At 32.0% G+C, this 15,617-nt stretch overlaps 3 protein-coding genes and 1 long non-coding RNA gene across 6 annotated transcripts in view; 1 reads left to right on the top strand and 3 right to left on the bottom strand.

The window, feature by feature from the left end:
* Nucleotides 1-211: 211 nt before the first annotated feature.
* On the bottom strand, nt 212-2,406 carry LOC116345277 (juvenile hormone epoxide hydrolase-like). Its single transcript, XM_031774514.1, has 6 exons — nt 2,276-2,406; nt 1,570-2,218; nt 1,341-1,508; nt 1,140-1,258; nt 815-1,069; nt 212-742 (listed from the first exon to the last, which is right to left on the bottom strand). Exons 2-6 carry the CDS (start codon nt 1,956-1,958, stop codon nt 303-305), a joined length of 1,371 nt encoding a protein of 456 aa, XP_031630374.1. The 5' UTR covers nt 1,959-2,218; nt 2,276-2,406; the 3' UTR covers nt 212-302.
* A 1,271-nt stretch (nt 2,407-3,677) lies between these two features.
* LOC116340338 (juvenile hormone epoxide hydrolase-like) lies at nt 3,678-5,649 on the bottom strand. Its single transcript, XM_031766794.1, has 5 exons — nt 5,221-5,649; nt 4,989-5,156; nt 4,807-4,925; nt 4,475-4,729; nt 3,678-4,388 (listed from the first exon to the last, which is right to left on the bottom strand). Exons 1-5 carry the CDS (start codon nt 5,607-5,609, stop codon nt 3,943-3,945), a joined length of 1,377 nt encoding a protein of 458 aa, XP_031622654.1. The 5' UTR covers nt 5,610-5,649; the 3' UTR covers nt 3,678-3,942.
* Nucleotides 5,650-6,695: 1,046 nt separating this feature from the next.
* LOC116340352 lies at nt 6,696-7,802 on the top strand. Its single transcript, XR_004201075.1, has 3 exons — nt 6,696-6,989; nt 7,048-7,456; nt 7,518-7,802. It is a non-coding gene; the product is annotated as an uncharacterized LOC116340352 (long non-coding RNA).
* A 780-nt stretch (nt 7,803-8,582) lies between these two features.
* LOC116340321 overlaps nt 8,583-15,617 on the bottom strand; it is a 77,156-nt gene continuing 70,121 nt past the window's right edge. For all 3 annotated transcript variants that reach the window (XM_031766780.1, XM_031766765.1, XM_031766773.1), the window contains 9 exons: nt 12,026-12,325; nt 11,747-11,946; nt 11,619-11,665; nt 11,399-11,539; nt 10,942-11,299; nt 10,120-10,876; nt 9,912-10,044; nt 9,682-9,838; nt 8,583-9,603 (listed from right to left, as the gene is read on the bottom strand). In XM_031766780.1, the coding sequence (XP_031622640.1) occupies nt 9,276-9,603; nt 9,682-9,838; nt 9,912-10,044; nt 10,120-10,876; nt 10,942-11,299; nt 11,399-11,539; nt 11,619-11,665; nt 11,747-11,946; nt 12,026-12,079 (2,175 nt within the window). In that variant the 5' untranslated portion in view covers nt 12,080-12,325 and the 3' untranslated portion in view covers nt 8,583-9,275. The remainder of the gene's footprint in view (nt 9,604-9,681; nt 9,839-9,911; nt 10,045-10,119; nt 10,877-10,941; nt 11,300-11,398; nt 11,540-11,618; nt 11,666-11,746; nt 11,947-12,025; nt 12,326-15,617) is intronic.

The following is a 15,617-nucleotide window of genomic DNA, read 5'->3' as shown; positions in this document are numbered from 1 at the left end:
TATCACTTGAAATAAATAACAAAAAAAAAATATTAAAAATGTATCAGAAATTGGTGCATATAAATTCTTTTTGAAAAAAAAAAAAACTAAAAAGACAAGATGCCATGAATGGTGACACAGCACGCCATCTGTTGGCAAAAAATGAAATGTATTATGTGAAGCATTCAACGCATTACTGTTTAAATTCAATTTTAAATTATAAACCTTTTATTTATTGTAACATATTTTTATCTCGATTTATTCATGTTATTTAATTTCAATTATATACCTTTAATACATATAATTCAATTATTCAACAAATTTTATGCAGTAACGTTTAGTTTTTTAACGAACTGAAGGAAATCGTTGTAAAGCACGTCCGGCAATTCCATTGCAGCAAAGTGGCCACCATTTGCATGATAAGTGCTATGAATTAATTTTGGGAATTTGGTAATAAGTTGCCAATCTAATTCGTGTGCCAAATCATTCTTGAAACGGGCACATCCAACAGGCACTTGGACTGGAACTCTGTCAATTTTCAAATTTAAATGCTTGCTACCAAATCCTTCCGCATATAAACGCACCGACGTTGTTATACTATTTGATAGATAGTAAATCATAATATTGTCGAGCAAAGCTTCTTTTGTATAATGTTTATCAAGGCCACCATCAATTAAATCACGATTATTCATATCGGTCCACGTTGAAAACTTTTCTAGAATATATGCTAATAAACCGACAGGATTTGCCGTCAACGCGATGCCTATTTTCAATTAATTAGCGTCAATTAATTATTCTGAATAATACACTCCATTTATCAATAGTCTATAATTACCAATTGTATCGGGCTTGGTGGCTTGTAGATGAAAGTATCCACTTTCTTCCATAATATAAGAAAACTTTTCTCCTAATGGGAAGTGGAAATCAGCATATTCTGCTGGAACGAACAGACTTGGATAGAAGCTTGCAATGAAAGATTTAAAAAAACTTGAAACCCATCCACTTGTGCACATATTTGAATGAAAGCCAATAACGTTTTGTGGGAAGATTGTTGCCAAAGATGATCCAATTATTGAACCCCAATCGCCACCTTCAAAATTTATTTAAAAAAAAAAACAATTATCAAATAAATCGACTTTTGAGAAAAAAGAAATTTATACCTTGAACCAAGAATCGATCGTAGCCCAAACTGATCATTAAATTACGTAAAATCACTGCCATTTCGGTTGGATTCATTCCTGGAACTTTGGCAGCTTCCGAAAAGCCGTAACCGGGCAAACTATAATGAAATTTATGACATGAGATTGCAGCAGGTTTATGTGATGCATCAATATAATTTGTGTTAGCACAACGTCACTTACCTTGGAGCAACAACGACGAACGCAATATTGTCTTTGGCCTTAGTTAACTTTGGTATCATTTCGTAGAATTCTCGTACTGAGCCTGGCCATCCGTGTAACAATAGCAAAGGAATCACATGTTTGGCTTTCTCCGTTTGATCTTTTGTGTGAATGAAATGAATGTTCAATCTACATCACAAACAAAACGTAATTTATTTATTGATCTGTTGACCGCAATTGATTATTTTACCCTTGAATTTTAGTTGTGTACTGTGGCAATGCATTCAAGAAATTTTGACGTTCATCCCATTTCGGTAGATATTCATCACGCCAGTATTTCACCAATTCTTCGAGCTTATGTTTGTCAAATCCATAGCGAAAGTTAACATTTTCCAGCGGCTCCACAAGATTCAATGGTTCACTTAGGCGATTGTGTAGCTTTGAAATGACGTCAGCTGAATAATTAATTTTGAATGGTTTCACTTCACTTTTTTCGATGCGATTGGCTTGTGAACTTGGACCCCAGTATGTTGTCGTGTTAATTTTAGGCACTGGTAATGGGCTCAGTAATGTTTGATATACTATATATGCAAATACCGCAACCACTGCAACGGTGATGCTAAAGCACTTCACACCCATTTCGACGTTTTTGGTACAAATATGAATATCAATAAAATATGTGTTTACTTCAAACGATCACAACGAAATAACGTTGAAAGAGATGTTTACTACGTTTTTATACATCAATTTGGAAAAATTTCATAAGTTCACTGATAAAGTTATCTTTGTTTGTATTGATCTACATATATATATATATAGAAATTAGTTAACCGGTTATTTCGAGCAAGTCATTGTGATTGAGTATTCCTACAACATTAAATCCTCCTTGATGGTATAATCTGTGAAAATGTTGCAATTCTTTGATTTGAAATAAATTCAAAAGTTTAGATACTCACGAATGATACAGCTGCCTTGATACGCAAAGCAAATGAAATATCGATTTTTTAGTATGAACTTGTATGATATTCAACTGTCATTGCTAAAATGAAATGCCAGAAAATATGAACATAACAAATTTGTATTTATACGATGCGCTGCGTCATTCCCTTCTATACGCTATGTATATATTCACAATACTCACCAGTTACCACTATACATATATATTATATACCACATTGCGCACACAAAACAACTTAACTTGAATGTGTTCAAGACACCGTAAACTTAATCTTAGACGCAGAAACCGGCAAATGGAACGATAAACATTGGTGCTATTGGCTGATCGTTTGTTTTGAAAAATGAAATCATAAACAACAATGATAGACTATATTTAGGCGCTAATTTCTCATTAAATCAAAATGATTTTATTACATTTGTTGGATTTATATTTTCAATGGAAATAGCTCGACTTAACTATTTTTCAATTCAAGAATCCAAAAAAATTGGTTTCAAGTTGCTAGCCGATACTTTGCTTGAGTTATGCATGACACAATCTAACCGAAAACGATTTTAAAACTTGATGATACATCAAGTCAAATCTCGGAAAATGGGTCTCATTCAAATACAGCACACGATTGTAGGCTACACACCACAAAACCTAGACACAGCCTTAAATGCATACCGCAGACCCGCATCCATTTCCGCTATTTCTTCCAGCAATTTAGCCTTTATTTTTAGTAGAATTTATCCAGCATAATCATACTTCTGTTTAAAAATGCAATCTTTTTTTTGTTTTGTGTATTGTTAATTTGCATAGTATTTTCATAAACTCAGTTCGGCGTCAAATACTTGGTCATATATTACAGCAACTGCAGTTGTCTTAAGTTGAATATACTAATAAATCGCCGATTTCAATCCGGATATTTCATTTCAAATATTTCATTCCAAATATTTCATTAAAAAAATGTCCAATTATAACCGGTTGGTTATTTCAAGCCAGACGTTGAAATTGTTCATTACCATACTCACAACGTAATTCAGTCAGGTTTTTAATGGAGCCGCTCGAATTGTCATGGTTCTATACCAATTGATCAGACCATTAAAGAGAGTATGAATGGGAGTCGAGTATGATATGTTTCATCCTCATTGCTCTCAAAACCGACATCCATCATCAAAAAAGTTGAAACATTTCAAGGTTCGAATTTCAAATATACTCAATGTATTTGGAAAGCCCGTTCTCCTTTGTTGGATATTCGAATTTCCAGACAGAGGGGTTATTACAAATATTCTACTTAATTTATAAGTAAAAATAGTGTGATTTATTTTAAACGCCGAAGCTAGAGCGTTATTTTTTAAGACAATTTATGATAAAATATTAATTTTAAATTTAATTTAATTTTATAAAACAAAAAAAAAAATTGGAAAAAATATGGAAAAAAATGTATAACCGTCGAATTCAAACATAGACACAAATAGTGGATGAAAAAAACTTTGGAAGCGCACGCTAGTTTTGGAAGCGCCTGTAATGCTATTTTAATGGTATGTTACATCGTTTGAAGTAAATTCATTTTTTATGAAATGTGAATTATGTGAAGGGTTTATGCATTGTTCTTTGAATTGAAATTATATAAGTAGATTTATTATTTATGGCAACATATTTTCATATAAAAAAAGAGTTATTTAACTATTTTTTTGCAGTGACGTTTAATTTGTTAACGAACTGAAGGAAATCGTTGTAAAGCACGTCCGGCAACTCCATTGCAGCAAAGTGACCACCATTTGCGTGATAAGTGCTATGAATTAATTTCGGGAATTTGACATTAAGTTGCCAATCTAATTCGTGTGCCAAATCATTCTTGAAACGGGCACATCCAACAGGCACTTGGACTGGAACTCTGTCCATTTTCAAATTTAAATATTCAATGCCAAATCCTTCCGCATATAAACGCACCGACGTTGTTATACTATTTGATAGATAGTAAATCATAATATTGTCGAGCAGAGCTTCTTTTGTGTAATGTTTATCAAGGCCACCATCAATTAAATCACGATTATTCTTATCTGTTAATGTTGAGAATTTTTCGAGAATATATGCTAATAAGCCGACAGGATTTGCCGTCAACGCGATGCCTATTTTCAATTAATTAGCGTCAATTAATTATTCTGAATAATACACTCATTATGAAGTCATCCATTTATCAATAGTCTATAATTACCGATTGTATCGGGCTTGGTGGCTTGTAGATGAAAGTATCCACTTTCTTCGATGTGATAAGCAATTTTTTCTCCTATTGGGAAGTGGAAATCAGCATATTCTGCTGCAACGAATAGACTGGGATAGACGCTTGCAATGATAGCTTTGATATAATTCATAAAAAATCCAGTTACGCACATATTTGAATGAAAGCCGATAACGTTTTGAGGAAATAGTGCTGCCAAAGATGATCCAATGAGTGACCCCCAATCGCTACCTTTGGATTATAAATAAAAATGAATCCAAACCAACTCGTTGTTCAAAAAAAAAAAAAAAAAAAACTCAAAGTCATACCTTGAATCAAAAATCGATCGTAGCCCAAACGAACCATTAAATTTCGAAAAACTATTGCAATCTCATTTGGATTCATTCCCGGAACTTTGGCAGCTTCCGAAAAACCGTAACCGGGCAAACTATAACAAAATTGTGAAATGAAATTGCGGTGATATGATTGGCGTTATTGGGACGTTGTTTACCTTGGTGCAACAACAACGAACGCAATATTGTCTTTGGCCTTAGTTAACTCTGGAATTAAGTTGTAAAATTCTCTTACTGAGCTTGGCCATCCGTGTAACAATAGCAAAGGAATCACATATTTGGCTTTATCCGTTTGATCTTTTGTGTGAATGAAGTGAATGTTTAATCTAGTGCATGACATACGAAATACAATTTATTTATTGATCTGTTAACCGCAATTGATTATTTTACCCCTGAATTTTAGTTGTATATTGTGGCAATGCATTAAAGAACTTTTGTCGTCCATCCCATTTCGGTAGATATTCATCACGCCAATATTTCACCAATTCTTCGAGCTTATGTTTGTCAAATCCATAGCGAAAGTTAACATTCTTCAGTGGCTCCACAAGATTCAACGGTTCACTTAGGCGATTACTTAACTTTGAAATCACATCAGCTGAGTAATTAATTTTGAATGGTTTCACTTCGCTTTTTTCGACGCGATTGGCTTGCGAACTTGGACCCCAGTATTTTGTCGTACTAATTTTGGGTGGTGGCAATGGGCTCAGTAATATTTGATATGCTATGCATGCAAATACAGCAACCACCGTAACAGTAACGCTAAAGCACTTCACACCCATTTCAACAAAAATATCAATAAAATATATATGTTAACTCCAAATGATCACAACAAAATAACGTCGAAAGAGATGTTTTCTATGTTTTTATATATCAATTATGAATGTGTTCGAGGTACCTTGGACTTGATCAAAGACGCAGAAACCTGCAAACGGTAAACATTGACGCTATTGGCTCATCTTTTGTTTGAAAAAAATGAAATCATAAGCGACAAGGAAAGACTATCTTTGGGCGGTAATTTCTTATTTCATTCAATTACAGATCCTTTCCGGATCGATTCTGATCGATGTAAAAGTTCAAAAAATCATTTATTGTACCAAAAATGTTGAGATTATGTACAACAATTATCATATGTACCAATCATTTTTTTATTCGAAATTTGGTTTTTTCATTAAAACATGGAAAAACTTCACCAATAATTCGTACATAATCAAAGTATATCTCATTAAAATGTACAAAATATGTTGCAATTGTCAGATTTTAAAAAATTCAATAGCGTCTTTAAAGATGTAATCTTTTAAAAATCCAATTGCCTGATTAGATTTGTTTTCCCTCCAACTGAAATGACAGTATTCACTGAAAATGGCAAAGAAAGGCCATTACAATTTCGGGCATATCAAGCAGCACTTTACTACACCAAATGTTGCAATTAAATTATCAGCTTTTGTTTGTTTGACCCTTAATTATCAAAAACAGCGCGTATGTTTTCTTTTTCAGCTCAAATATTCTTTTTGGTCTAAAAAATAAAGTATATTCCAATTTGTGCCATTTCAACTATCTTTTCATTTTTTTTATAATCGAAATTTAGGATATTCTAAAGTGAAATTTTATTTTACACATTTTGAAATCTTCTAAACATTTGTATTTCATCTATCTTTCTTTATAGAAGTAAATATCATTACAAACGCGTCAAACGAGAAAAAAATATTCATTTACACGCTGAAAAGAAAACTCTTAATTATGAATAACGACCATAATGATTTTCAAACACATTTTTGAAACTATTCGAGTTATTTAAGCGAAAAACAAGTATAAATTAGACTTCAAAATGTGTTTTGTCAATTCAGTAGCTATTTAAATTGATTGCGAGTTATTTCAATTTTTTATTCAATTAAAAAATGAATAAATTTATTGCATTGGGTATTTTTGTGGCTTTTACTTTGGTAAATAAGAATAATCCATATTCATCTAATAATCAAATTCCGAGAAATAAATTTCTTTTTTTTTCAATTCTGTATCCGTGGGCATGAAGAAAATCTCTTTGGGTGAATCTTTTAGTAATGTAATGTTGCCTATTGAACCTTTAAGTGGGAGAATTGATATGGTCCCGCAAAATATCCTGAAGCAGCGAAAGAATTAAATGGTTCCAAATGGATAAATAAGTAACTATGATTTGAAATCAATATTATTCAATACGTTTAGAAACCTTCTTACTTACAGATGCTGTGGTATGTCTGGCGTTGGTCAATGATATAAAAAAAACTAAAATTGATTATGATCACCAAAATCCGTAATGTATTTTCAGTATTTAATTCTTTGGATTTATTTTTATTTATAACATGTTTGGATATTGCCAGCCATATAATTCAACTCATCTGGATGACATCGGGTGCTGAAAGAGAGCGACAACTATAGAAGTGAATCACTTCTATTGTTTTCATTCCGTTTATTTAATTGAGCTTTAGATTAGCATCTATTCAACATGATTATAAATATCAATTCGATTTCTTTTGTTTTTGTTTATGAAAGAAGAAGAAGGTATTATTGGTCTAATCAACAAGCAGTTTCTTGCCTTTCAACTATTTTATGGAGATGAACATTTTGTTCTCGACGCAAACACTGAGGATTTGTGAGTGCTTTGTTCATATTATTCTTTGTCAGATAATGATTGATTTTTTTTTGCTATTTAGCCTTTTCACCTACCTGAATGAATATGCTGATTTTTTGAAGAAACTCTATAATTTGCGAAAATGTTACAGATCATCAACTACGCTTGCTATGCAGAATATGATCGAAAAAATGTGTGTCGATATGCATACAAACATGTGCTGGATGGAATCAGTCGTTGGCGAGCCATTATTTCAAGTTTGTTTTGATGAACATCGCATCCGATGATTGTCCACAGTGGAAGTGTATAACATCAAGTAGTAATTGAGACAAATCGAATAAAAGACACATTTCAATTTGACAATAAATGCATTGTTTATTATTACTATAAGAATTTACATTGAATCGTTTCGATAGATGATTTGCAAATCTTTTGTATTATTGGAATTGCATATTAAGAACGTTGGCAGTTTTGAAAGATAAAAGTATAAAGTAATTTTTTTTCGGTGAATTTAAAATAAGAGATTAAGTCCATACAAATGAATTAAGATATTTAATCGCATTAAAAACGATTAACTATTGACTGAATCTCTTGCTCTTGGTCTATTGAAAAGGGTTAGCTTTTTTGTTCAGTAATCAGTCGTAATAATTTCTAATCCCTTCCGAAAAGGATTATCAAAGGAAATAATTAATTCACAAACGCCCATTTAGTTGAAATTGAAAATCATCAAACTAATATTTTTTCAAAAAAAAAAATAATTAAAAAAAATAACCAAGGACTGTGACATTGAATCATAACAGCGGAGGCTTGACTTTTGCATTGAAAACAGATTAAAAGAAATTGAAGATGGATCGAAAATGGTTTCTTGCGTTTTTTTTTTGGTATTCAATATTCGATTAATAAATTCACATATTATGCTGTATTTCACTGAAATGGGGTAAGTAAGTACTTAAAAATAACTTTTTAATGAAATCGCAAGAAACTTTAAGCAATCAATCGTTTTATCAACCAGTTTCATTGCGACTACTATAAATCACTGCATACAATGTAAAAGTGTGAGTTTAAAAAAAATAACGTAAAATGATTCATCACAATTTAAGACTTTTTCTAGTGAAAATTTTAAAACTACAGTTGTTGTTGTTTTTTGTTTTTTTTTTTTCTCATTAAGACATAACATTTTGACAAATGTATATAGTGTAGGTCATGTGCCCAAAACCAAATGGTTTTCATCTAATTTTGTATGGTTATCAGGTGTTTGACTATCGTTTAAAAGGTGATCAATAAACCTTTTCCATAGATAATTGCCACTGTGAATTACCTTACGAATTGTCGTGACAGTAATAACAATTTCAGAGTATTTTCATTTCAATTGATTGTTGAAATTGTACGGATAAGAAATTTTTAAAGCAGATGTTGTTTTGTGACGTTGTCATCGCTTATAAATATCTGATGAATATATTTATTTCGTTTTTGTTCGGTACAATAATTCTATCTGTCATCCACTTGTTGAATGAATGCGAAATCAAGAAACGTATAGTATTTATATGCGATGAATATATTCAAGCTACAAAACATCCCTGTTTGAAAGCGCAATATTTATGTTTATTTTGGTCCAATAATTTTGGAGAGGAATGAATTGATTGTTTTCAAACAAAAATCTCTCTCTCTCTCTCTATCTCTCTCTGAAAATCAGAACTTGTTTAATAATAATTATCATGAATACATATGTTTCTGTAGTATTCGCTTGATGGAAACTGAATTATTTGAATAAATTCAAAATTGCCACAAATGGACTTTGTTCTTTGTGGTATGTTCATAACAGATTTCTATAAAAAAAAAATTAAAGATACAATGTTCCTTGTTGTCGATGGTCAAAATGATGCACATATAATTTCTTTTTAGATTTTTCTTTTTGTGGTCGGAGCTCCCACATTAAATTCGATAGGCTTCTAGGTCGAGATAGTCGACGCGATTTTTTTTCCGGCAATTTTGATTCGCCAGATGTTCTACCACCACTGCGTGATGAATCTAATGTTCCTTCACGAGCGCACTGTGTACTGGCACTTTTACTCAATTTGTGATTTATGCTTTTGTCATGGCCATTTGGTACTGTAGATATTGGCGTAGTTGAATCAGGAGTTAATTGCAAACTACTTAAGCTTTTATATCTGTAAAAAAAAAATTGTTCGAATAGTAAGTGTTTTAAAGAGATAACAACAAGTCAAGTGTAACAAGCAACCGCTCACCTAATATGAAATAGTGGACTTTGCGGCTCCAATCCATCTTTGCCGTTGATCACGATGCCATTTCCATTTGTATTGCTGTTGCCATTTATGTTAGTGTTGCCGTTGCTATTGCTATTAATATTGCTATTAACAATGCCATTTCCGGGTGAGATATTACCTAGAGGAGAACGAATAATCAAAAAAATATGTGAAAAATGTGAAAAAAATTGAAATATGATGTGAGATATTACCATTTGGCGATTTTGGATGTAAATTACATGCATTTTTCACGTATAATTTTGGTAACGTTGGCCGATGACGTTTCTCGGGTAATTTTTTTCCCGGAATTGTCTCAATGGGAGGTGGAATTGGTTTGCCGTCGTCCTATAAAGTTATAAATGATAGAAAAACGCGTGAAATGATTGCGTGAGGCAACTGTAAGCCAATTAAATAATTAACCTGAATTTGATTTGGTGGCACAATTTGACTGTAATGATGATGCTGATGAAAGGTGTTGTTTAAATGTTTGATAGACTCCAAGCTATTGTTATTATTGCTACTGCTTTTGATCAGGCTATAATTACCGCTGTCGGGCTGTGATTTTGATTGGTTGTCAATGCTTTTCATGGTCGCATGAATTGTTTGATTCGGTGTTGTTTGAACAATGTGAATTGGTTCGTTTATTGAATCGAAGCGATTCAAATTTTTCGGCAGTGGTGCAAAACCTCTCACATAATCATAGATTTGATCAATATCATCATAATCGTCGGCCAACGGTGTCAAATCGGCTTGATACATGTATTTAGCTGAATCACAGCTAACACTTTTCCTGAGCACATAACCACTTTCGAGTGTACTTCCGCCGCCACCATTTCCCACGCCACCAATCAACGCTGGTATTTTTCGACTATTACTTTTTGCATCCTTTTTTTCTTTATCCGATAATTTTAAGTCGACAATTTGCAAACGATCACGAGCATCAGTCAGCAATCTTTGGGCTTTTTCCAAAAATCGTGTGTATTCGGTAAAATTTTCTAATTGTTCCATATTTTTAGCACGTTGTAGTTTGACTTTTGCATTCAATGGTACAGCTACTAGATCAGTATCTTTTTGTAATGGCAATGCAAACACACGATCCACTTCGACACATCCAAGCAAACGCAATTCTGGCACAAATGGTTGTTTCAAGCCTTTTGGTGCAGTACCATGAACAAGTCTATAAATTAAAATACAAAACGATTTAAAACCAACTCAATCGATTATTTTCAATGACTGATTCACCTGACTACAATTGGCATTCGTTTCTTTAGTAAGTTTTTCACCGTATGAACGCCACTTATGCTGTCCTCTTTAGCAAATGGTGAAAACTTTGCTTTGGCTTCTAGTGGCAAACTAATGACTTCATCTTTTTGGGTCTTACATTTCAGATATTTTCCATTATCATACATGGTTGTCAATATTTCACCAGCATGAATCGTTTTACTTAAATGATTACAACGAAACGTTTCGCGTACAAGAACACGAAGATTTGGTTTGCGAGAGAGATCTAAGACAGATTCGATGCAACGCGTTGATCGTCCATCTTCACTGAGAAGTTCAAAGAATCCAGCGTAGCTTTCAGGTATAAGAATTTTTGGACCTGAAATAACCAATCAACGCATCATTAAACCGTTCCATCGATTTTTTTTATTTTCATATTTTTTTTACTTTGGCAACACATCGGAAGCCATATACTCACCGACATTTGTTGGTTTCCGTCCTTCCTTAATTTTAATGGGCTGTGCCAAAATTTGGTACTTTTTTCCAGCATTCAGGAACAGGGCCGTGCTTTGCAGTGATGGATTTGATAAAGTTGGCACGCCCAAATTTTGATGTTGACCTAAACGGTAGTTCCAAATATATAAAAATTGGTAAATTAATTGATCAATATAATTTATAAAATCAAAAAAATATTTCACCTTTAATTATTTTGGCAATTGCTGGTAATTCTGTTTTTGAAAAATCTCTGCAACACCAAAGAATCAATTAAATTAGTAAAAAAAAACATAATTTCAAAATAATTTTATCGAATATGTATTTTACGTACCTGAGATAAATAGGCGAGATATCACCAAATCTAGACGCAGCCAAAATAATTTGACCATCGGTAGCAGCCATATTTCCTCGAAGTCCGATTATCTTACTGATCGACGTGTACAGTTTGCTTCGACGGGTGGTTTTCGATGTGTTGCCTGCTGACGATAGTGCCGATGATGATAGCGAAGTTGGAGGCAATGCTGGTGTTGGCTATTTCAAACAATCACACGAATTCATTTATTACATCAATCAATTCAATTCAAAGCTTTTATAAATATGTATATCTTACACAGAAGCAAGTTGTGGTCTCGTTGAAGTTAGCATCAATGTCGTTTGAAAACATTCACAACCAAAAGCGTTTAATGTTTTTAATTTGCAAAATTCTATCTATTTTCGTTTTTGGTATAGGCTTTGTCAATCAGATTCAATGTACCGTGAACTGATAATTTTAAGCTACTAATTGTGAAATCATGAAGAATCCGTGTAATATCGATGAATTTAGTGAAGTGTTTTCATTATAAGCTGGTCAAGGCATCCCATGTTCCAACCGCCACAGTGAATAATCGGAAATATATATCGTCTCCGTTTACTGTATGAAAAACGAAATAAAATTAGATTTTTGTTTTCATCACTTCGCATTCGAAACAATTAACATAAATATCATTATAACAATATAATAAGAAAATTAATATTTTTTTTGGCGAAAGCGAGTTTTCGCATTTTATTAAGATACACATGTGTCTAACAAATTTACACCAATATTATCTACAATTGATGTTGCAAATTGTCAATGTATCAAAATCGTAGGTGGAATAAAATATCAATTGATTACCCTACGTTGACTTTCACGATGTGAAATACGTTGGCTGTTCAGTTTTCTTGCATTTCATTTCGGTAATGTCGTTTAATTTTCGTTTCTTTTATAATTCGAAAATTATCCATTGGCATAAATACAGCCGGGTGACTCATAACTATGTTTGTGATTTATAAATGGGACCTTCCTAATAAAGTGTACATAGGCGCTATTGTAATCAATATCGCATTCGATGCAAAATAAAATCAATTTTTTCGAAATGACAAGTGGGAAGTTCAATTTGCATTTCAGTAAACCTAGTACAATTTTTTTATTGTTCATCGGTGTGGAGGCAAAAGTTCTCTCACATTCTTTGGAGACGTACGGTATAAGACATGATGTTTTTAAACTATTAAAAATTCACCGTACTTCATCAAAAAATATATGAAACTGTTAAAGAATTCTATAAAAACCCGATTAAATTCTTTTTTGACAATTGAAAATAATCAAAACGAGATTTAAAAAAATAACTAATCTAATATTACAGTTATTCTCATCATAACCATTTTTCGACGATTTTGTTTCATTTCTATCATGATGCAAAGTGCGTGAAAATCTCTATGGCTATTTTAAACTTGTTGTCGAATCATTTTGACTCGAATAAAATGATTCTTGGGAGCGATTGAACTGATTCTCTCTCTGAAATAACCCGCTGGAACAAACACTTACAATGAAAAGAACAATTATATTTATGTATATATAATTTTATTTAAAATTTCGATTGTAATCAGATGTAGTCATTTTACAAAAAAAAAAAAAAAAAAAAAAAAAAAAACAATGTTGCTTTTGTCTTTTATATGTAATCGCTGACTGTAACAAACAATGAATATCAAACGAAATTATTCAGAGTTGTACAATAATCGTTTAATTATAAATTTCGAAAGAGTTTAAGATAAACGCTTTGGCAACATGATTTTTCGAACATTACCGAAGAAACAAATTAATTGAGACCACGTGCGATTTGTGTTTTTTTTTCACATTTCGATTCGTTACTATGTTTTTTTTTTGCTCGCAAGATCCGACAAGGCATTTAATTTAACTGCTAAATTCTAACTCATATCATAGATCAAAATATTCTTAAATGATGGTGGATGAGGTTGAAAGCAGCAAATCATGACAATGAACAAGATTGAATAAACGAAAAGATCAGTCATGATTGAACAAGAAAAAAAAATGTGTTCGGTATGTAATGTGAATTAAATGAAAGAGGAAACTATACCTAACAATAACACTTAAAAAACATTTCTATTATTTTGGCGGCGCATGACGTTGAATTTCGTTTTAATTGTTTCGCGTACTCGGGAATATTAACACTTTTTTTCAACAAACTTTTTCGCAAGAAGTTCTTGCTTTCGTACATTGTTGGCATACTGATAGAGAGTTCATTGAAATTAAGTTTCCTTGGTTGTCAATCAAATATGTGGATATCACATGTTGGTATAATGAATCATTTTTTTTTAATTCATGAATTTCGTGCGCCGGCAAAATTCTAGTTAGGTTCTTTACTTCCTTACACTCCACTTGAAGTTCTCCATCTATTTTGGAATGTTCAGCAGACGAGATGAAGATTGATAGGCCCTTTTTAATTTTTCGAATATTACTAATGGCATGATTTTTTCACATTTCAGACATCATATTCGTGATTTTGACCGAAGTTAATTATCGAGCACGATGTTCAGTACATTGCACTTTTTTTACCTTTTCTGACGAAAAAAAGATGCTCTATCATGATTTCAACACCCCGGGGCACTGAATTTATTTTCCATTTAAAATATCTACTCTGTTTGAAATCATTTATAGAACCGGAAATTATACAACGATTAAATCATTTTAAATACACTAGACATCTGTGCAGAATTTTTTGAATTATTAATTCTTCATTTATCAACAATTTATTCGAATTGATATTGATTTTAAAAGAGATTGTATTTCAGCTAAACGGTAATATTTTTTTTTATTTATATTTAGTCCATAAAGTGTAATGCAAATTTTGCGACATCAAACATCCGTTGAAACGAATATGGCCAATATATAGTATATGTTGAAATGATCCGTTTTGTGCTCCGACAATCCAAACACACACAAAAAAGCTTATTTGTTACAAAATCTGAGAATATACAAGTACCTTGATTTATCGGTTTCAAAACAATGACACTTTGCAGTACAAATTAATATATTAACTATTGTTTTACCGATATGATAATTCTGTCTTAAGTTGTTTGCAGTCAATGGTCAAGACGACAATTGAGAACAAAGAACAAAGTGACTATATAATAATAAATTGTTTCTGTTTTGGCAAACCGTTAACTGTTACTTCCTGCTGACATTCTGAGAAATCAATTGATTTCGTCACCGAATGTAAACGTACCATGTTTTTGCATTACAATCGACCATTGTTATGCGCCGACGTGTGCTGATCTCATGAAAGTTACAACGGAAATATAGTTGAATTTTATGTCATCCCATTGTGACGACATGATGTGAAACACTAAATTGGACAGCCTTTTTATAGAAGGAATTTCATATGCAATTGAGTTGAAGTGTATTCAGCAGTAATGTTAATGATATAAATAAAGCAATCAAATCATTTCTGGTTGGATCAATTGACAAATCGTGTGTAATTTTGAAAATATATTCGTTGAAACAAAATTAGAAATAATTAAATATTATTTTTTTTAAAGTCATTTTGAAAGAAATTAAACATCCATATTTAAATTAAATATAACCACTGTGTGACATGGATATGGAGGTCAATTTTGTAACTTGTAAAGAAAAATATTCTTTTCAATGCTGCATACTTTCAGATTTATACAAATAAATCATGCAATAAAATATTGAATTCGGAAAGTAAGTAGTGAAATAAATAAATGAAATGTTTCCATCATTTCTTAACAAATGTCGCACATAGATTTCAAAAATATCACAGCTGATTGTAGCTATTATGGACTAAATTTATCAAATGATGTATGTTATTCACAAGTGGATTTATTTTTCAGAATTAAAAAAAATGGTTTTGTTTTCAAGCGTT

This window comes from Contarinia nasturtii, unplaced genomic scaffold (genome assembly GCF_009176525.2).
Source record: "Contarinia nasturtii isolate CC-2019 unplaced genomic scaffold, AAFC_CNas_1.1 Cnas_scaffold_129, whole genome shotgun sequence".
Lineage (NCBI taxonomy): Eukaryota > Metazoa > Arthropoda > Insecta > Diptera > Cecidomyiidae > Contarinia > Contarinia nasturtii.
The sequence above is the reverse complement of the archived record's forward strand: the minus strand, read 5'-3'. Positions and strand labels throughout refer to the sequence as shown.

Bases quoted from the DNA above. Each gene is read 5' to 3' on its own strand.
- LOC116345277 (XM_031774514.1), bottom strand. From the start codon at position 1,958: ATGGGTGTGAAGTGCTTTAGCATCACCGTTGCAGTGGTTGCGGTATTT. The intron at 1,259-1,340 runs GTAAGTGACGTT...ATTTCATTATAG, and splicing joins TTCGTCGTTGTTGCTCCAAG to TTTGCCCGGTTACGGCTTTT. The intron at 743-814 runs GTAATTATAGAC...AATTGAAAATAG, and splicing joins CACCAAGCCCGATACAATTG to GCATCGCGTTGACGGCAAAT.
- LOC116340338 (XM_031766794.1), bottom strand. From the start codon at position 5,609: ATGGGTGTGAAGTGCTTTAGCGTTACTGTTACGGTGGTTGCTGTATTT. The intron at 5,157-5,220 runs GTAAAATAATCA...GTCATGCACTAG, and splicing joins TATACAACTAAAATTCAGGG to ATTAAACATTCACTTCATTC. The intron at 4,389-4,474 runs GTAATTATAGAC...AATTGAAAATAG, and splicing joins CACCAAGCCCGATACAATCG to GCATCGCGTTGACGGCAAAT.